Source organism: Catharus ustulatus, chromosome 4 (genome assembly GCF_009819885.2).
Source record: "Catharus ustulatus isolate bCatUst1 chromosome 4, bCatUst1.pri.v2, whole genome shotgun sequence".
In the NCBI taxonomy this organism is placed as follows: domain Eukaryota; kingdom Metazoa; phylum Chordata; class Aves; order Passeriformes; family Turdidae; genus Catharus; species Catharus ustulatus.
This window is the reverse complement of record NC_046224.1, coordinates 15,966,159-15,989,330: the sequence shown is the minus strand read 5'-3', so window position 1 is coordinate 15,989,330 and position 23,172 is coordinate 15,966,159. Positions and strand designations below refer to the sequence as shown.

General features: G+C 41.0%; 1 protein-coding gene across 2 annotated transcripts in view; it reads right to left on the bottom strand.

Moving 5' to 3' along the window:
* The window catches only part of GRAMD4 (GRAM domain containing 4), a 75,273-nt gene that overhangs the window by 39,490 nt on the left and 12,611 nt on the right, over positions 1-23,172 (bottom strand). For both annotated transcript variants that reach the window (XM_033058540.1, XM_033058539.2), the window contains exons 2-3: positions 12,003-12,213; positions 3,726-3,846 (exon numbers count right to left, since the gene is read on the bottom strand). In XM_033058540.1, the coding sequence (XP_032914431.1) occupies positions 3,726-3,846; positions 12,003-12,213 (332 nt within the window). The remainder of the gene's footprint in view (positions 1-3,725; positions 3,847-12,002; positions 12,214-23,172) is intronic.

The following is a 23,172-nucleotide window of genomic DNA, read 5'->3' as shown; positions in this document are numbered from 1 at the left end:
ATGCAAAATCCCTTATGGGAGAAGATTATATTTCCTTCTAGTACTCCTCATCCTCATGTGAGGTACCTTTGATTTACCAGTTCATTACTAACCCTCTCCTCTAACAGTCACCTGGTTTATTCACCCTCAGCTGGTGCTACCAGCTCCTCTTTCCTGAGCTGCTGAATTCTGCATTGCAAAAGGCTTGAACACCCTTGAATTAGAATTAGCTAACACTTCATGTAAACCACAGGATGCATGTGTGCTTACAAATCATCTTGTGGCACCAGGACAACAGCACTGATATCTCCAGAACTGCCCTCTATAAGTAGGCACAGGAAGTAACAGGAAGCAAGGTGTTTACCTCAAACAAAAAAGGTGCAAAAGCAGAAAGACGGTTTTGGTGGTTGTTTTGTCTTTCAAATGCAAGAGCAGCAAGCACAATTTTATTAGGATACAACTAGATTTTGAAATGGAAACGCTGAAACCACTACTAACCTTAGCATATCAATCCAACTGCCCTGGGTCAGTAGCTGCCTTACCAAACTCAGCCCTCATTTACCCCAAGGTAGTGTTCACTTGTATTAAAAACTAGGTTATAGTAACAAAAAGTCCTTTAGAAATAAATTATTCTCATTGTCCCAGCTCCAAGACAAAGCTTTTTCCAACCACATGCACTAGAATCTCCAGCAGACTAAGCCCTTTGCACCTTTCCTTCAGTTGGTGTTCCAAGACGTTTTCTGAAGGAACCCACACCAATGCCACAAACCCAACAGGCACATTTTCAGCATTCCTATAATAAGGCTCAGAATGAGCCATTCGATCAAAGAGATTAAGACCATTCCCACACAGACAGGAAAAGCAACTTTAGCCTGCCAGAGTCAGATGATCCCTGCCCCTTGTTTAAGACATTATCCAAGATCCCTTTCTCCGCGTGCCTCATCTTCCTGTCAGTCCGCAGCTTAAATCCCTTGCATTTCCAGACACGTTTTGTTTGCATTTACAGCTCTGCACATGCTAAGCAATTCCTCTCCATCTTCACATCTCTGAGAGCTTAGATTATCTCTTTGCTAAAGAAGACAGGCATCTCAGATGAAGATATTTTCCCCTTAGAGATAACAGCTTGTCTCCATACCTATGTCCTCCAGATTTCCTCTGCAGTTTGTAGGGGATAGTTATGTTTGGGATGTGTTTCACTGAATGTACTACTCAGTCAAACTGCACCCATTGCTTGTGCCTATTAATGGCTGAATGGAGTTTAGAGAAAAACTCTAGTCAGGCACCTCAAATTACAGACCCACACTGACTTGCAGCTGTAATGTATGTATGTGTACATTACACATGATGTACAGCTGAGAGGAAGTTTCTCCTCCCTAAACCTGGCTAATGACACCAATACAAATAGAAATATAGAAGAGACCCAAAAAAAGTCAGAATCCCACTGCTAACAAATAGAACCACAGCACATTAAAAAGCAAATACATGAAACTTTAGACATTTGCCTCACTAACTAGCAGTTGCTTTGATTTTTGCATGCCCAGCTGGAGGAAATGGAGTACATGGACATGTGCAAATGGTTTATGCAAAACCACAGCCCTAGCAAGGTGGCCTTAAGGGATTTCATAGTCAAAAATAGTATGGAAATGCTGCAGAGCAACTAGCCTTCCTAAAAAACACCTACTGCAGCAACAGGATTTTAAAAAAGTCATGACCAAGCTTTCTTGCAAGGGTGAACTGAACAAACGGTACATTTCAAGAATGTTTTTATGCACACTATTAGTTCACTTTGGGGAAGAAAACAACAATGTAGCATTTTTAGTATCAAAAAATCCCCAAATAGCTCAAAAGAGAAGGAAAAAGGAAAGGTAAGGACTCAAGAGCCATACGCAAAAGCTGAACTCCTACTTCACTCCAACTGACAAACACGGTGATCTATTTCATCCCAAAATTTTGAATGGAAAGTGGTCAAATAAGGGATAAGTTTTTTCTCACTTATTTCTCAAGTTTATGATTCTTACTCTTGCTTTTTATGTACAGAGTTACAACCAGTTTGTCAGGACAACGCTGTAATTCCAGCTATAGCAAACATCAGGCTTTGATGAAGAGGTGAGGGCTGGAGAACCCCCTGGCTGACTCAAGCCACCCAGCTCAAACACCCCACTGGCCTGAACCCCCAACCACCTGCTCAAAGTTTACAGAAAAGGGCGAACTTCTTTATCCTTCACCTTGCAGTTTACTACAAGGTTTACTGCAAAGGAAAAATTATTCAGCTACAAGTAACAGTTGATCAGAAGGTTTTCAAATTGCAGCAAGAACCTGAAGACTACCAGTATTCACAAATCTGTGTGCCCCATTTAGTTACTATAAGAACATACTGCGAAGGAGAATGAATTCACCGGCCATGAAGTGCCTGGGAGTCCTATCATGTTTTTACATCAAAAAGCACATCCTGCTTCAAACCAGAAATCAGTTCTGCTAAGTCCTACAGTTTCTGTTGCACATTAGATTGCATCGAGAAATCACATGTACCCCATCTAGTTTAAAAAGCAATTGTGTAACAGCAGCTTAAGCAATGTATCTCTGGGAATGGAAGGAGTGCATGGTAACTCTGTACCAAATAGTTAAACAAAAAATCAAGTAAATTACTGACATTAACAAGGCAAGTCAAACAGATCTTTCAGTTTTGCTTGACATTCCAACCAGGATACCTCTTCCAGGTATCAGAGGAAGTTGACAGCAGCTTGTTATAAATTCCTGCCCAGTCTCCTTTATTAGGCCTCCCTCTTCTACATCGGGGGAAAACATATCAAAGAAATACTGCCAAGTGAAAAACAAGTCACAGAAAATTAATGACAAATCCTTGAGAACAAGCTGAAGATAAAATCTGAGTCTCGTCATCAGATTATAGTCTACAGATTGAACAGAATCCATAGTCTTATTATTTATACCATTAGAAAATATCTGACGAGTTTTGAACACATAAAAACAACCTTCATACTCTGAAGTTCAAAACCAAAACATTAAAATGGTCAATCTGGGAAACAACTGAGCAAGAATTCTCATTGGATCATTACAGAGATCTCTACTTCTATCAAGTTGTTTTCCATTTTTCTGTTTTTAACTATCCTGTCTTAAAAATCAACAGTTCAGACCTGCTGAGATAAAATCCTCAAAATCTTGCAGTTGCCTCTAGCCATGAATGACAACTTTTTCTCATTATACATGCATATGTACATATACATAAGCATAAATCCAAACAACTCACACTTGAAATCTACAGACACTCTTCTCTGTATTTCTTATACCACTTACCAATAATACATATAATGTTAAGAGACATGTGTTTTACGGTGCATTATTTGTTGAAACAGCTGCCACAAAAATGAACTGGCCTCCCCTTCATAAATCTTTTCTTAGCAATTACTACTAGAAAGAAAAACACCTACAGCAGGCACATTAGGGTTGACTTAGTTCTAACACAACCTGCAGATGTCAACATCAAGATTTCAACTACGCAGCTTTTGTCACATAGTGAGTATGTTGTGAGGAATGCAATGAGGAAAAAAATACCCAAGTGACCCAGAAACCCTGGGAATGCTTTTAAGTTCTTCTTAGGGAACATAAATCACGTACTATCTGCACATCAGCACATCTTAAAATTCTGATGCCAACTTCCACAGTTAGAGAAACGTTATTACAGAAGGCCTAAATCACCTAATCCTCTCCACAGAGCATTTTATACTTACGTAAAAAGTGTTTTTCCAGTAAGGCTATTTCCAGGTGACCTTTGATCTCATTCAGTCTGTCAGACTCTGTTCTGTTAAAATCCTGGACTCCTGATGCCATGATGATGGTCCCTGGACCAGCCTATAAGAAAGTCAGAACACACCAAAAGTTCAGAAGGATTTTTTTTTTTCTTTCGTGTCATTTAAATATATCTACTGATTTCTGGGGCAGTAAATAAACAAGCATGTGAGAAACATCCAAGTATCAATAACTCTACATGCATCTTCTAGCATCAGATTACCAAAATAAGTGAATGAAAGCCAATCAAATGTGAGTTTACTGAACACACTGCTGCAAATTTTGGGAAGTTACAGAAAATAAATATTTCCTACCACCACCCTTACCAGTTCTACCGCATCATCATTTAAGCCCTTCTGTGGACTGAAAAGCCATATTTATACTACTCCTCTTCCAACAGAATGAATGGCCAATGCTACACACTAAACATAAAATTGTGAAGCTAGCAAAAATAATACTTTTCTAGATAATTACTGAGCTATTGGGAAACACATATTGTATATTTTAATATCCATTTACAGAATGTGTGATTTTCAAGACCAGAGTCTCTCAAGAAAGGAAGGGGTTCCCCACGCCCCCACAAGCCAGTTATTGCAGAAGGATTTGGTGCCCAGGAGCTCATCCTGGCAGGTCAGGAGAGTAGGAAGTCAGAAGATTGATTTACCAGCACCCCATGAATGAACTCAGCAGAATACTGAAAATACTGCAGAAAGCAAGAATTAAAAAGAAATTTGATTAGTTGGTGAGACCACTGACAACCACCACCTCCATGAAGCAAATAGAGAAAAACCCCAAACCCACACAGCAGAAGGCAGGTGACGCCTTCTTTCTCATTAAGTGGGCATTTTCAGACAGCAGGGAAAAAGGTGGGTGAGGGCATCTCCTGGGTAATGGCTGTTCACCACTTGTGAACAGTCCCCAGCAGGTACCAAAAATCTGTCAATGAGAATTACAGGAGCTTCTCTAGCAGCTTATACTTAAAAACAAAGTGATAGATTACAGAAGCCTACATCTCAGAAATTACCTCAAGACAAAAAGGAATTTATTTACCTATTCTACTATTCCCCACTCCTTCTTTGATCCCTGAAAACATATAGCAACTGTATTCCTCCTATCAAACACCAGTTTGCATACATTTAACCATGACAACTTAAATTACATACAAATATAAATTTAAGTAAACTACAGGAGACATTAAGACATTTTCTATGTTTTAGGAAAGATGTGCAGAAAGCTTACTGATAGCAAGGTACTTTCACAGTTGGGATTTATTTCCACTTTCAAGATAAAACAGTGTGGAAATACATATTAAACATGTGTTTTGTTGTTTGAACTGATGCTGAATTTAAGCCTCAGAATTTGGCTATACAGGCAGATTAGCACTCTGTAGGCAGTTACTGCCTAGCATTTACCTAGCACCAACTCCCCACCTGGGCTTGCTCAATACAGTGCCAAGGAGAGATGCTATTTCCAGTCGCCTAAGCAGCACCCACCCACACAGCACTCTGTCAACACTGCTGGCCCTGACGAGGAGCAGAAGCTGTTGGCTCAGCAGCAGCCTTGGGCTACTTCCCATTTTGGAGCCGGCACGAATCTCAGTGTAGCAGAGAGGAACAGACCCCAGGGCAGTCCTCACACGGGAGCTGCAGCACAGCATCCTCCTCACCATGCCCCACATTCCCCTTGACAGGGAGGTGCACTGAGAGATGCCATTTGCAACTGCTCCAGCCACTGCACAAGATTATCAGACTGTTTTCAGATGAGCACAGGACGCGAATTAACCTCTGTGTAGATCTCTTATCCACGGAGCTGGGTTCTATTTATTTACGCCACAAGATTTAGTGCTATCACTTGCCAGACATTTGGAGAGCCCCAAGGAGGATGATGTGGCTGAAGCTGAAAAGCAGCACCCTTACAACACACTCCATGGGCATGCACAAGGGAAGTGTTATTAAAATACAGACTGCTAGCCAGGTGTTAATGCACAACTTTCTGTATTGCACACCCACATCCAGCGCTTAGAGACAATCTCTGCCTCCCAGCATGCAGGATTTCACAGGGAGCTGTCTGAAGATTCAAACAGTGCCACTGCTTAAATATGTTATTGATAAATAAATAAAATCACACATAGGACAAGGAGCAAGGTGCTGTACTCAAAAGGAATGTGCCTGGACTCTGGGCATCAGCCCCATGCTTAGACAGCAGCTGCTTACAACCCCAGGTGAGGGAGGACAGGGGAAAAAAAGGGTTGGCAAGTACCTAAGCATATTAATTTTCATCCTCATTCAAGATACTCAAGATATTTTACCCAAAGATGTGCTACATTTCAGAAATCTGCATGGAGAACTAGCTCTGCTTTTGTTTCTTCAGAGATGTTGAGTCAATAATTAAAGCCCAAGATACCTTAATTGTGCCTCTAAGGAAGAAGGGAAGAGCAAGAGGTGCGTAGCACTGGGTAGAGTGACACCAGTTAACATGACTCATTCTTAGAGTTCCCAAATATGTTTATCTGCTAAAGCACTGGATCTAAGTAGCCCAACATCCACTGATGGGTTAAAAATCAGAAGGTACACATCTTTAAACTAGGTACAAAAGGTTTCAGTGACTTTCTAACTTAGGAGAAAAAAAAAAAAATTCAGCAAGTTAAAACGTAAGGCAACTCACTGGGAACATTAGGAGCATGATCATGCAATTAACATGTAATAATGAAACAGTTTATTAAGATACACAGTGGTACAAATTTGGTGGTGCACCCAATTGCCAAAATTAGCATCACCACAACATTTTATGACTACCATTTAGAATCATTCAGAAAAACTGAGCGCGCCTGGGACACTGATATGGGAAAAACATTTAAGCAGATGTCTCTGTCACCAAAGTTTTTTCTCACACCCAAGAAAACAAGAAATAAGGCCTCTACAATTGATGAAGGTCCACTGCCTGCCTCTGAATTAAAAAAAGAGTTCTTCTGTCTGAAGCTAGCATATCTGGCTCAATCACAAGTTAACAAAATACTTGCATTAATTCCAGTTTTATCTGGGCAAAGGTTTTTCTTCTCTGCTGCCTCTGTAGGACAGTGCTGGGACTCAGGCTGGATTAACTACACTGCTCTGTACAGATGTCCTTCCTAGTTTCTGACTCAGAGTAAAAGCCTTGAAACCTTCCACAGATTTCTGCTTTTCCTTCTGCCTCTCTAGCTTTGACAGTATTTGACACAGGAGCCTTCTTAAAATGTTGGCGATCGTTATTACTTAGCCAAGACCATGAGCAAGGGCTGGCAGTGCCTAGGAAGACAGAGAAATGTGCAAGATGAATGTAGAGACACTGATGTTGATGGACTGCCTGTAACCCATTAGCAGAGCTTAGGGTGCTTGTCCAAACCACATGCAGCTCCAGATCCAAAACCCACAAAAGTGTTTCTCAAGCCATCTGCAGTTCAGGCTTTTTATAACAGCACTTCCCAGTCTGAGACCTGTCTGCCCTCCCTCTCCAAATCCCCTTCATCCTGCGAACCCTGGGATTTTGTTCTGTGAGCTGCCACTGCATAGCCACAGGAAGGGTCCCAGTCACCTCCTAACTGAGCAGCTGTGGATCTGTCCTCTCCATCTGCAGCACAGCACATCTTCAGTATCACAGAACCACAACTGCCCAACCCCACGCTTCTCATTCCTTCCACAACATCACATGTATGTGGATGATTTTTCTCTAGGAATACCTAACAGAATGGTGGTCTGATTTCCAAGTTTGCCATTAACTTGGAGAAGAGCCGTTCTCAAACATGAAAGATGGGGAGCAGTGAGGACACAACAGAGCAGCCCCAGGGGCAAAACCATCCACTCAAGCCACTCCTCAGAGCCCAGAAATGGTTGGGACACAACACACAGAAGAGGTAGCTCAAAACAGAAAATTTTAACTTGCTTTCATCTGAGGAAAAAAGAGGAGGGGGGAAGTCTTCAGCAATACAACAAACTATACAGCTTGTCTCATGAAGTTCTAGCCTCCTGAGTTTTTCATCTGACACTTCATGTGCATTTTCTTACTTCAAATTATGAAAGGGTTCCCCATGAATGCTGCAATTACCTGCTGTAAGAGATGGAAATACTCAACAACATTGCTTAAGAATGAAAGCATCTGCATGAATAGTTAATCCTTAGTAGCTATTCTTAGAAGCATACTCATACTGGCATGCTCCTAAAACACAGCTATATTCTACATAAATTTTTTAAAATCTAGTGCTAGCCAGGTTTAGAGACTTTTTCTTAACTGCAATCCTATGCATGATGCTTTATACTTTCCAATCACTGTAAATGTGATGACCAACAGAGCAGCATTTAAGGTTTTAATTGACATGTGTCAGGAAAACCCAAGCTGTACTGCAAGAGCAATTAAAGCAATGTTTTCTGTACCACAATAACTCAGATTTAATCCTAGCACACTGGCAGGGAACTCGCATAAGTAGATCAGGCTGCTTTCAGTACAATATGCCAGATACAAGAGAGCTTTACTAGTAATTCTCATTGTAAGGTTAGTGCCAGTTTCTACAGGTTTAACTACAGCTTGCTTTTTCTCCCCTCTGAGAAGGGGATGTGATCTCTCTGCACCACATCCATTCATATACTGCATGTAGAACTGGATCTTGTCTCCCCTTCTGTACAAACAGGAAGGGTAGCACTGAATAAAGGGGACTTCACTGAGCAAGCAACATTACCTCAATTTCTAATGTCACAACAAATCAAATGTTGACTGATTTTGAATGGACCAGGTTACTCCCTCTACCTATTTTGCAATTGTGGTGTTTTTACAAAACAATGCAGAAATAGCACTGCTGCAAGCAGTGTCTAATGCCCTTCCCTTAAAAAAACCCACACAACCAGCTATGATAAAGAGGGAACAAAGGAAGAAATCTAGGAAGCAATTCAGGAATTGAAAGAGATGTTTAGCAGAGAGTTAAATTTGCTAACCACCACTTCTGTCTTGGCAATTATCTGATCACAGAGTCCAAATACCCACAGGGACCAAAGAAAATATCTCCTATTCAAGGCATATCTGGTAGCTGGGGTGCTTAAATGAGACAGGGAAACTCACACAAGCAAGCAGCCAGCCTGTAAGCTGAATCCAAACTAGCTCAAATTAAGACACCTTTTGAACAAAAACTCTCAGAAACCACTGAGAATTCAAAGGAAAATATAAATCCTTCCATCTCCAGAATCCTCTGACCAGGTGCTAGCCATGGGATTTACCCAAACACAGGTTAGGATGTTTATTATTGAACTAAATAGGTAAAGCTCAGTTTAAAGATAAAGAATACTAAACTACCTCATCTGACCATCTCTTCTCTTTTCCCAGGGTGTAAATTTTACATGTGCGATTTCAGCAAGGCATGTGAACTGTTGGGTGGGACTAAGTGCTACTGTGCAATCTGTGGCTGGGACTGCACATTCACTTCATTTGCTGGAAGTGCAACAGAGGATGATGCTCTTCCTGGCAGATGGTCACGGCTCTGCAATCACAAGCTTTTACTAGACACAAGACTTTTCACTCTCTTTTTACAACCTCCATTTGTACCAAGTTTTTGCACACATTTGTCAAGTTCAGATGCATATCTAAAGCAGAGGCACATTTTTAAGTGCACTGTAAATCGTGAAGCACAGAAGGGTACTTCATTCACATGACTGCACTGTGCTGTTCTAACAGACAGAGATCTTTCCTTAATGCCTCCATAATGAATAATATGCCAGACAGGGTCAGGGGGAGGGGAACAGAGAGGGGCAGAGATGAACTCTTTGTCTAGGGAATGGCTGACAGTGAAGATGCAGATCAGGGGACTAGGACTAATTCTGCATGCCTATGTTCAGTTCCAAGCCACCAATTTTGCTCTTTCAAGACCACGGATCCTGTACCCAGATATCAACAGAAACAGTGAAGGAACAGAAGTGGAAGCACAGTACAGCTCATATCTATCTGAAAAGATAGAAGCTGTAGCCGAACTTCCATTTACACAGAAGACTTGCATTGCTTTTGTGTGTTTTAAACAGTTTCCCAAAGGTATTAAACAGGAAGAAACCAATAAGACTTGATCTTGCCATGATCAGTGTAATACAAGTACAATACTAAGTTACTTACAGAGCCCATAAAAGAAAAACACCCTGTACAAGCAATTTAAGTTATGAGTTTTAGACACTGAATTAAAACCAATTCAAGCACAACTCAACTACATAATCTCAATAAGAAACAGACAAATAATTCAGAATTGCACTGTCCACACAACCTCAGACACCACTACTTTAACACTGACTTAAATATATAAGCATTACTTTCTTTACTCTCAGCCCCTCTGCAGCACAGGGGATTATTTCTTCTCCCTTCATTTTATGGACGGGTAGCGGTGCTTAGTGCGCAGATGCCTGTGAGGGTCAACTGTTAATTCCTCAAAATTCCCATCTGAAATTTATCCCTCATACGTCAGACCTTTTTCCTCATACCAATATGCTTATGTTGCCCACATCTGTAACACAGTTGCTGCTCTGAGGCTGTTCCAGCATCACACTGGGTTTGGAGCTGCCAAACATCAGGAGTGGGGCAAAACAAGTTTGATGCCATTTCTGCTTTCCTCTCTCTCTTTCTCCCTGATTTTAAAGAACTGCCCTCAACTGTACCCCAGGGACTTAGACCACAACAGCTTAGTGCACTATGTAATCAGTCAGAAAGCAAAGTGTTTCTTTAAGTTCCCTTCTCAGCACACAGAGTTCAACGTTTTGAGAAAACAGAGACCATCCCTGCAGATGTGTAGCTGTTAAGGCGTTGTAACTATTCAAAACTACAAGTTTACCTTGCTGTGCCCTCAGCTACCCTCCATACCACCCAGGAGCTACTATTCCCCTGGAGAAATACAGAAAATAGTACCTGGGGTTTAAGGAAGATCTTTCTGTAGCCTCTAGCTCTGCCATCCAGACACTTCTGATTAAATACAATAGGCATCTAATATATACCAGCACAAAACAGAGCCTTAAGTTTAATGAAAATAAGCCAGTATTTGCCTATAAAAAACTCACAAAATACTGCATTGGAAGGGTAGAAGCAGAGATTAGATTACATATGAACAAATGACAAATGTCTTCAGTAGAATAAGAGCAAAGGAATAGCTTTTAGCAGACCTCCTTGTCTGAGAAGCTTGAGGATTTACATATAACAGACTTTTTGTGACCAAAACATGCTCTGCCATTACCACCTGTTTGCTCCATGATCATAGGAAAAACATTATGGCAAAAAAGCTCTCTATAAGCAGGACTGTCTGTAGTACCATGAAAGTTCACTTAAATTTAAAAAAGTTAATAGCTACAGAACTATACAAGCTGCCAGCCCCAAAAGAGATGCATAAGTATATACAGTTTAAAATGTTTTATTTTACAGCTTGCTGTAATAAGCCCCATGCTCCTAGAAATGAGCCTTCAGACAACAGTCTGATGACATTTTGGGGAGAAAAACTGCACAATAAGTTTTCACAAGGTAATACAAATTCTGAATTCCAAGTCACTTCTACAATATAATTATATAGACAAATCTAAATTAGCATTCCAAGCTCATGGATCCACAGCCATTTTTTAACAGTTAAAGAAGGATTTTATTTTACTTTTTTAACCAATAATTAACATTTCCTGAAGCAGTGACTTTGAAAAAGGTAGGTCTGCTTTAGTGCTTCTGCTTACAAGCACCAAAACGTCTTAGCACCACCTTCAAAGGTTTAAACCAGCTCCAATTGCATGGAAGCACTACTGGTTACAACACTGCAGTGGAGAAGAAGATGTCAGACCCTCTGACACTAAAGAAGCAAGCAGAAGTCTTAGCCTTAAAGTCCTGACAGTGTCATTTGAGCAGATCTGAGCTACTCAGACTGCAAAGTTGCCATTTCTTTTTCACATGTTAATTAATAATTCAACAAAACAAATAAAATTAGAGAACATTCAGAAGCACATCCAAAGTTAACAAACCTGTCAACTCACAATATCAAAAATTAGAAGTAGAGATAGGGAACTCTAATATTGAGAAATTAATTGATCTTTCCACAAAATGGAGGCCTATTACTGGAAAGCTTCTACCTAGCCCACAAATCTTCAAGTCAAATCAACCATAATATAAGGATAAAGAATGAGTAATTTCTGTTACTTTTCTGCCTGAAAACTATAAAACATAATATAATGATACCTAAATTGAGTACTTACAGGGTCTCTCAACTCTTCATTGTCTCGAGCTGACGTTCGAGGTATCTTCACCGGGATTTCATCTCCACATTCAGTGTCTGAAGCATTTGGAGACTCTGCTAAATCAAGGAACTCATCTCTCTTGTGACCTCTGAACCTTATTTTGTCCAACTTCTTTAGCATGTTCAGCACTGCACTTTTCTGCTTTACCTTAACATGACGGTTGGAGTCTCTGCAAAATCAAGAAATCAAGAGTATTTTAGAAAGCTTGCAATAAATCTAAATACACACATTCTTATCACTAAGTACTCCCAACTATCTTTCAAGTGCCTTCCTGCCACTGGAGGAAAAACACCCTTAATTTTTTAACAGGGGCATTTTCCACAGTGTAACAGATGCATGGTTCGGTTTGCAGTAGTTGATCATTTACCTTCTTCCCAAACTATCACGGCCTCTCTCTCCTGGCAGCTTTTAAAGCAGAAAGTAGTAACTTGCGCTCCAAAGAAAGATTAGAAGTCAGTTCCTAACAGGTTACTCGAAATTAAAAGAAGTTTAACTGATAAGTCCACATTCTTCAATTTGATGCTTCTAATCAATGACAGGTAAATCCACCAAGCTTCACAACCCACTTCTAAATTCCCAGACGAACTAGAGCAAAAGAGTAAGGGTGCTATCACATCTCACTTACGACCTAACAAAACAGGAAGTACCAAGGGTTTACTGAAAAAAGCCACAGACAGATCCATGCCAAAGATTTCATCAAAAATTAGACAGCTGAAACAGACAATAAATCATATTCAAACACACTGCCAAAATCCTTAAAATTACCACAACTGACAATCTTGTATACCCCCTGAAATTATACTAGAAGCATTTTGCTTTTTAAAAGACAACAGAAGAAAGTTTAACTTATGTGCGTAAACTCATTGTAATGGCAGCTTTTCAAGACACTGCACTGCATAATTTCTGATTTAAACCAGACTTGCCAAACTAGTCCCATTCAATGAATCACACCCTGTACCAAAGCTCCATCTTTAAAAAGAAAAAGCCAAACCCAACAGTTAGTTCCTTGATCCTGTCACTCCAGCAAGCTCCTGCTCTGTCAGTTTATAACAAAACAGTCACAATTATCTCAATACATGGAAATTCATCAGGAGGATGAGGCCATGTTCTAGTAAATGGATTTTTAAAATTGTACTTTGAGGCTCTTGTTCCTGGTACTACCCTTTTGTCCTCTATGGTCAGCACTGCCATCCTCTTCACTAGAAGTCATGCTTAGCTTCATGGCACATCATCCCAGACACCGGTATGAGATGAAAGCTCAAAGGCAAATTCACACGCACATTGCTTCAGGAGTAAAAACAGCGAGCAAAACAAAAAAACCTTTTACTACCAAAGTCTTTGCACCTAAGGCAATTCTCACCTCCTAGGACAAACCCCTTTTCAACAGAGCTCTTCAGCCTTCCCTATGGATTCTCCACTTATTGGCAGTGACTACTCACACTAAGTTCAACCCAAATTATTCCCTTTAAATATGTCTTAATTTACATCTCTGACAAGGTTTATTAGCACTTTTCAATTAAACACAGAAGTTTTAAACTAATACAAACCCCTTACAGTACAGCTGGCAAAAAAAACCCCACAAAAGTCTTCCTTTATCAGAGATGCTTAAAGTTGCAACTCTGTGTTTAATCTATCGCTTATAGAGAAACACTTGTGGTAACTCACACCAAGGTTATTTTCTAAGAACAGCTTTTCTTTGAAGTTCTTTCACTTGTCAGAGCTATGTTTAAAATAGAAACACTTCTTGCTCATTCATTGACTATTTGATGAAGAAACTTGTCAGCTATCACATCCAGAAATATCTCTAGGCCCTATTAATAGCAACTAGGGAACAAATGGTATGAGGGAAGTTTAAACCTCTGATAAGCACCAGCACAATTGTATTGCTCTCTCTCCCATCACAATGATCTCCATCTCCGTTCAACCAGATTTACATACCGTGTAAGAGACCTACAGCAAACAGCTGTAAACCAAATCCTGTTCATCATCCACACTGTCACTGTTAATGATACAGCAATGCATGGAAATAATACAGCAAGGTAGATGGCTACTCCTTTTCCTGAGTGGCTGGGCAGCCATCAGCCCCTAATGACGGAGGACAAGCATGCATCCCATGCCTTCTCTACCCCTTTTAGAGATGGAGCAGCAACTGCAGATGAGCATTGCTGTCCTGGACAGAAACAGGAGTCTCAGCATTCTCCTGTTAAAACCACATTTATACACTGCTCCTCAAAGGCCAGAGCTGGATCTGGACATCTTTCATTGCCTGGTATACCCAGCACTTCCACAGATGGCTCAAGATCAGCTTTCTTTCCCCTTCCCTTCAATTCACTTACCACACACAAGAAATGAGAAGCATCAAAACACATCTTGAGACAAAGCAATCTCCAACCCTGACCATCAAGCTTTGAATGAAGACTGAAAAAGCCACAAGGACAGTGAAAAGGGCCACTGGCATAACTGCCAGGGACGGGCACCATTTTGGGAAATTGAGCTCCATTCTCATCCTATGGTTCATGCATTTCTGCCCCAGGTCACAGAATAACCTGGCCAATAGATTACCCATGAACACATTCACCGTGTTTTTTTACTCACAAAACTGATGACTTACCCCTACCTATGTTACCACCTAGTCCTTTAAAAATGCAAACCTTTATTTAAATTATTCCACTGAATGCAGTACAGTATAAATTCTGATTTGACAGATATTGTCATGAGGGTGAATATTTTTAATGGATTATTCAGTAGGTTAACCATTAAAAGAGGACACAGTAAAGTACCACACTCCAAGGCATTTCTAAAGTGCTTGAAGTACAAGAAGTTGGTTTATAAAAATATCTTCTCAGTTAAAATGTAAAAATAATAAGACCACTGTCTAAAAATTGTTTTGCATGTACCAGGTTCCCAAATTACTTACAGTTACATTACGTTAACCTAAGCAGAAATGTAAGCTTGCCAACAAGCTCCTATGAAAACTCATTATCCGGCCTCCATCCAAATGCTGGATCTAAGACAGGCTTTTTATGTCAGCAGCCTGCGCCTGCAACCAGCAACTTTTTTCTATGGTGACATTTCAGCAGTTTCACTAGGAAAAAAGATTCTTGGAGATTCCGTATTCCAACTGACTTGAGTCAAATTTAGATAAGCTTGAGGAAGCTTTTGTAAAATGAAAGACCAGAATTTGATCTAGAATGAGATTTATTGTAAAATACAGTAACTAAATAGCTAAATATCAAAACACTTGCTTCACCATCATAACTATTCATCCTTCACCTTCTCCCAGTTACCTATCCTGGACTTTTCCCTGCCCAAACACCCATTCTGAGGTCAGCTGCGAGTTTCAGGCTGTTTCTCCCCATACCCACTATATCAAAATCACCGTGCAACTCTGCACAAGAGGAGCTCAGCATGTAAAGGCAGACTCACACCTCACTCTGCATTCAAGCTAACCATTAACAAATACTATAACACTCTAATAAAAATACAAGTATTTTAACTCCATGCATTTTAAACACTGCCATTTTCCAACACTGTCATACCTGCAATAGTATTTTTTCCATGCTTAAAGAACCTCCTAACTAAAATAATCTTTAAAGACTTTCTTTTTAATTGCCATTAGTATCTACCAGCTAATGCAAATCCTTCAAGCCTGAAGCTTTAGTCCTTTCACAGAGGGCCAGGGAAGAGATGCCTTTATTTTGACCTAATATCTAAACCCCTCAAACAACTATCAGACCTTTATTTTAAATGAGTATATCTAGACCCAAAAACTAAAACCAACATACACTCACATTCCAAATTTATACAGGAAAATTAAGTTTTCCCACACTTTCACATAAAAATCATAAGCAGATCTACAAGAAATTTTTCGGCCTACATTTAAAGAGAGGCTTCAGTAAGCAGACAACCAGCTTCCAGGGAATATTGACAGCCACCCCTGCCATCTGGAGGGATTTGAGATGTGTTCCTATGGACAACTCTCCCAACCCTTTCGTGCCACTGCTACCTCAATTCTACTCTAGCATGAATGTGGAAGAGGTTGGGATGCAGAGGGAACTCAGGGAAGCACAGAACCCAAACTACCACTGCTGTCTGAAACCTGCCTGAACTCACCCCAGAGTCTCCTATAAGTGGTTTATAGGTTCTGGTTTCTGTTGCTGCATTTAGTTTTCACATGAGTACAATCTGTGGCCTGGTAGACCCAGCAGGGACTGCACAGCTATATCTTCACGTGCACTTTTCAGAGAAAGGGCTCTGCCTCACAACAGACGGTTCAGTCAGTTTTCCTTAGTTGTTAACAAAACACAAACCTGCTACACAAAGTCAAACAGCATTGCCTCAGCAAGTGCTAGTCTGGAGCCTGAGGGAAAACAAACAAAGAAACCACTTAAAACATCCTGGATGAATTTCATCTCAGGTCAGAAAGGCCCTACATTAAGACTATGACACAGTACAGTAACCTTCAAAGCATCCATGTTCCTTTTGCTAGAAAAACAGCGTTTCAGAAAGTTGAAGATGACCTGCAAATCCAGCATAGCCCTAGTTCTAATCTTTATATTCCTTCTCCTTCCTATTCTCCTTTTATTCTCAAAATACATTTCTGCAAAAGTCCAGTGTAAGAGCCCTGACATTTAAGAAAAGTCAGGCTGTGTGGGGATGAACAAATACAGACATTGTTGTCAATACCAGGACATTTTGGTCGTAACATGAGGAAGGGATGTGCAAACTGAGGGAGTGGAAAGTATCAGGATTGCGATTGGTATTCATTACTTCTACACTGAAAAGCTCCTAAATAATATCCTAAGAGTTGACAGGAGAGTAGTAACACAAGACAAACCAAATCCATCCACATACACTGAAAATTAAGTTTAGTGTATTCTTTTCTCACATTTAGTTAGACATGTCTAACTAAAACCGGAAGGAACAGTGAGTATATCTAAGCCTAATACAGATTCAGAGTCCTCTGTATAATGTTCTGTGCAAAAAGTTCCCTCTTGCTATATGATTTTTTCCCCCAATTTCTCATTTTAATGAATGGACTCTCATTTCCAGTCAATTTCTGAACATTTTGTACTTATTAATATTTAAGAAACTAACCAGAGAAAGATCAAGTGCACTACAGAGCTCCTTGTCTGCTCAGCTGTTCACAGGATCACAGAGTGGGTCAGGGCGGAAGGGACCACAGTGGGTCATCTGGTCCAACCTCCCTACTCAAGCAGGGTCATCCTAGAGGACAGGATAAAAGAAAAGGACATGTTTCTTCCCCAAACTTTTCCTGAACTACTCTCCAGAAGGTTCACATCTGTTGAGAAAGCCAAACTTCACCCACAGCACCGCTTCTTGAACAACAGGGAGTGGTTTTGTAAAGGCAAACTTGGCACCTTTCAAGAAAACTTTACATTAAGCTCAACTCAACAAAGACATTTAGCACCCAGAAGGGGAACAACTCACACTTAACGTGGCCCTTTCATGAACAGCCCCAACATGAGACTGAGCTCATCCCGGACAACACAACATCTCAGGTTCTCGGTACAGAATGATGTCATCAGTTGTCACTGGAAACCAAGACTGCAATACTTTGTGCCAAACATTCAGTTGGATTGGCCAAGAGCAGTTTACAAACACTCTCTGAAAATTACAAGCATTGTGCAAGTGCCCTCAATTTCTGACATCAACAAACATGCAAACAAATCTTGAAACTGAGCTCTGTCCACACTCATCACAACAGGTTTATCCTGAAATAACATTCACCGCCTCAGTGTCACAGTCTGGTCTGGTCTTTTCCACTTGCATTGCCCTTGGCTTCAGGGTCACAACATACCCAGAACAAACTCCTTTCTGGTTTTGAGTAACATCTACCTTTCAGGGTCATGATTCCTTAAAACTCTAGGAACAGACTAGACTAGACAGGGATAGACTAAGGGGGTGGACTCTGGTGGGTTGTTTTTTTTCATGATAGATTAAATTATCAGGCTACCATTGAAGAAACATCACGCTTAGTAACTCAGTTGCCTTTAAGTTTAAAGGGAGATGAACAAAAAAATCCTACCAGAATCACTTTGTCTGTGTTACAGACTCCTAGCAGAAGCTACACTCAGTTAACACAGTTCGGAAACCAACAAGAAGTTGTGCTTTGGTATTGCAGACTTAAACAGATGCATTAATTAAGCATCAACTCAATTTAAATTGTCCACTGACTGGGAGGAGGAGGGGAGGAAGAAAAAAGTAGAAAGCTGTGTAACATATTCTGTGGTTCAATATGGGGACTGGAGACAAGTTCAACATACAGATCTCGACTGCCACTGGTGAAGTTGTCACAGTAACCATAATGCAGTTTCATGAATATGCATTACACTAAAATCTCTTTTTTTTTTCCCCAAAAGAGAGCAACATGTCATTCAGCTCACAACATGAAGCTCCCTGGGAGACTGCACAGTAGAAGTAACTTGTCTTCAAAACCTTCAGCTTCAATTTGGCTGCTGCAAAATAAAAGGGTTGGGGGAAGAGGGGAGACACAGAACATGGGGAGCTTCGGGCTCTAGGGTTCTCCTCTATACCTTCCTCAGACAGTCCTTCACACATATTTGGCAAAAATGTTAAGACAGACATTCCCAAAGTGAGCTACTCAGTTTCTGCAGACTTGCAGACCTTAATCCCTCAAGCACCTGGGGACCAGAGGCAGCAGCACCAGTGACCCTCCACAGAAGGATGGAGAGGGGGAGCTGCTGCTCAGTGTCCAAGACAGCTGAAACTGGGAGCCCTGACTTTCCACCACTGGAAAATTGTGGGTGGACTGGTTCACAAAAAAAAAAAAAATCCCAGACCACACACATGTACGTATCCACATTGCACTCCACTGTGTCAAGGAACAAAGGCAATAATTGTTTCCACTGAGTACCTGTAGGAGTTGTACTTTGCCCTTAACTCCCCACCTACCCTAACACATCTTCCACTAACATAGTGCCACCATACACACTTCTGTCATCAGTGAAACCTCTGTCTCAATGTGAAACCTAAAATTGGCAAGTTTTGTTAAATTAATTTGTCTGTAAACTGAGAATTTCAACTCCAGAACAGGAAGATAAACTAATTTTTCCTCAGGCCATCTTTGTCAGATTATGCCACCAGAAGAGCTGCACAAAAAGCCCTGCAGGAAGACTGCCTGAAGAGAACATCTCCAGCAGCATGCATGGACTGGAGCAGACACCAGCTCAAGCCATGGCAGAGACCCTGTGGAAGGGTCAGCATGTCATGCTAAAGGCTATTGCTGACGTGGACTTCTCCCTTCCTGGTCACCCACTGGGTCCTCCTTTCTCCCCAGTTGTGTTCCCATCCCAATCCCAGAGGAGCCCAGCCAAGCCTGAAGCCCACTAGATCACAGACACCAAAGGGAGCAACCCCATTCATTTCTGCCACAGCGTTTATGTCATTTGATCACTCATGCAGTTTATCAGCTCATTGCTGAGCAACTAATTTTTGTGTTTGTTTTCTGGCAAGGTCAGTGTAATCAGAGCAGGCAGGGATGCAGTCTGACTCGGGGAAGCACAGTCTGTTGGAAGATTTTGCTACTCCCAAATGTTTGTGGTAGCGTGCAGAGGGAGAAAGCATCCTTGTACAGCAGCCACCTGCACTTAAATGAGGTTAAACAAATGCAAAGCTTCACCCTCAAGACAGTGTTTATGAAGCTGCCACAAGGCACATTTCAGAAATTGGACGCCAGAGCTTCAGTTCCTACTCTGAAGGACAGGGAAGAGTTTGTCACAGCTTGGCACTGACAAAAGGCTTTTTTCTGCTTCCTTGCTCTGAATTTTATCTACTAGTCAGGGTAGAGCTGAGGGTGAAGACAGGAAGATGAGCATGACCACCTTCTGCACACGAGAAGGTTCAGGCAGCTCAGAACTGGATGGGCTTCCAACAGGTAAGAAGCTGGGGCACACAAGTGCTGCCCTAAGCAAGCACAACTTCTGCCAGTAAAAACAGAGACATGGGAGTGACAAATGGGGGAGAAGGACAGGACAACTAACACAGGGTAAAATTAAGCTGTGACTGGATTTATGTTCAAATGGAAACTGTAAGAAGTCTAACTTGACACAACACTCAGAATAATGCTGGTCTTCTACAGTCTACTTTAAAACAAATATTTAAAGCTAGAAGTACATATACTGGCACGAGCATCTTATGCAGACTAATAAGTTTATTAAGACAGTAATCACTGACTGTTTAGAAATAGTGTGAGCCCTGCCAGCCCTGAAGAATTTTAATTCTATCCCTTCAAGTTAAAAAAGGGCAAGTTATTGAGACCTCTTTGATGCCAAGTTTTTCATCATCTCAACTGCATGTTCATAATCTTCAGAGGGTAACTACAATAAATCAGAGAATGAAGGTACTGCTAAGAAAAAAAGACACTGTAAATGAGTTGCAATCCAAGTTTAAAAAAAAGATTATTTGAGAACAGCCTTCCAAGACCTACACAGACTGGCTTGGTCCTAGCAAGCATTTCTTTGAGAAGACTCTCAGAAGCAAGTACCTCATCAGCTCAGGGTGTCTGACCACAGCTCACTCAGCAGCTAGGAAAACAGAGCAAAGGTACACAGCATCGTCTAGTTTTGAAGAATGCCTATGCATTCCTTTTTTGTTTGTTGTGTCTATAAACAAAGATGTACCCATGGGAAGCAGGACACAGCTCACAGCCTGACCTCTGTGTGCATGTACACCCACGAGCACAGCCAGAGCACAACCCAACGCTGAAGAGAAGCCTGCCCCAGCCCTCACCACTCTGCACCTCACACACCTGAGGAGCACTCCCCTGAGCCACAGGACCAAGCCTCCTGGGCATTACCATGTCACCCATGGCAAGGTCACACAGAAGGAATCACTCAAGCTAACAGGCAAAAGACCGCAGACCTACAACTGTTGTGTTACATAAGCAGTGATAAAATGAACCCTCTTACCTGTCTTACACTAAGAAACCACAGGGCCAGGTTCATACTTCCCAAATCACTACCTATCAGGGTACCTCACTGAGAACAAGACTAAGGGCCAGAGTACAGCAAGATGGTCTATTTTGAGGGTCTTACCTCAATTTAGGAAGACAATTCAGTACAAGCTGACACCAGAACTTTGTGACTATCCAGTTAACATAAAACCATCCGGATGCAAGTGCTCAGTGAAAGATTCCCAAGATGCAGTAATTTTGTGTACAATACTTTGTAACTCGCTTCTCCAAGTTTTAAGTATCCTACTGCTGATCTGAGATTTCATTAATCTTCTGAAATGTGAATGTTGCAAAAAAATCAAATGTTTCAGTTAGGCCGACTACAAAAATCAAAAGACAGACATGGCTGAGGAAGAGAACTGAGCACTTTGCCTAAAACCAGTAGTTCTTCAACTGCCACGCAGTTATAAAAATATTGTTAATGTATTAAAGATTTTTAACTTCTCTCCTTGTGGTTAAATGTAACATTGCTGTTCCATGAAGAACTACAAAGACATAGCTAGCACATGCCAATTACAACCACCACTATAATTCAGAATCTTTGATTTCCTTCCTATATACTGGCCCTGAGCTTACAAAGAATGTGTATAATCCCCAAATCAGACATTTCCATGCAAGAAGCAGAGCTGCTGCTCATTCTAGTCCTTGTCCCATTCTCCTAACAAAAACCTAAAACTGCTTTTGAAACTGGTGCTACAAATACAGAAGAGAAGGAAAGGAGTGGGGGGAAAAGCTAAAACACACCATGGATTACACAAGTTTGCAGTATTATAATTCTCATCATGTCAATCTCTAAATTAAGGGGTATAACATATTATGTAAAACCTTACATAAATAATGTGTAAAAGGACATCCACAACAGACAAAGACGGTATTTATCAGACTAAATTAAATAAAGAGTAACACAGAAAGATCAAGTTTTATACAGCAAGTCTGGCTTCAGGCATCAGCTTAATTTCTGGCACTATCTGTATTACACAGCCACTTGTAAAGGCCATGTAAACTATTCCTTGAAATCTTAGCACAGAGTAAAAGAAGTCAAGGTCAAGTTCCCACCAGACTGACAGAAAGCAGCACTCTGGAAAAGAACCTCCTTCATTCCACCCACGTAGCTTGTCAAAAGATGAGGGAGATATTTTACTCTACGTAGAAGAGTTAGGAAACAGCAGAGGAAGTTGTGACACAGGAAAGCATTGAACTTGGTCTCTAGCTATCACAGACCCCTCCTGCATTTCTTCTGATTGCAACCCTTTATGTAAGTCCAACTGCACTGCTGATACATTGGCCGTAAAAAGAAAGAAATCACTGTACCCGGAATAGGGTTTTGATATCTGAACTGCAATTACTTGTTTAAATAATTAACCTAGTGTAATGGCAGGCTCCAGATTGAAAGGCCCTGCTGCTCAAGGTAATCTTCCTTACAGGATCAAACCTCTATTCTCTCACATTTCAAACTGCACCATTCCCATAGTAGCCAGAATATCTGCTCTTTGTCCCCATGCTTACAATAGAAATCCTAAATTTTAAAAAAAAACCCACCCCAGCTAGTATAGCCATACCAGGGAGTAGAGGGTACAGTCCTGTGAGAAATTAGATCCCTAAGGAATAGAACCACAGTCCTACAAGTTACCTCTTTTGTTCAGTCAACTGTTCGGGTTTTCTGCTATAACTGCAGATCTTTCATTTCCCATGTTGATTTTAACACACTTTGGAGAGCAAAATTCAGTAGAAAGTTTTGCTGTTAAATCTGATTCTTTCAAGAAGCAGCTGCTGTCTGGGTATCTCCTCCATGCTCTTTCCCAACAACCTCTGCCGGTAGTATCAACTGCTGTCAAAAAAGTAAATTTGGCTGATACCACTAACTGCTCTGAGGATTGAAGATGGACACCAGTCCAGCCCAGGAAAAGGCTGCATACATGCATACAGTGAGAGTTAAAAAGGCAACTGATGGCAAAGTACAAAGGTGAGGCTGAGCAAAGTGCCTCCTATCACCCCACCAACAGATAGACATGGGGACCACAGCCTATGAGGAAGTGCAAGAACCTCTGAAAGAATGATGGAGAAGGGAGGGAGAGAAAGTGTGGGTGGAGGGGGAACACATTACTCAAGTTTCCCATGCATTTTTGCATTTTC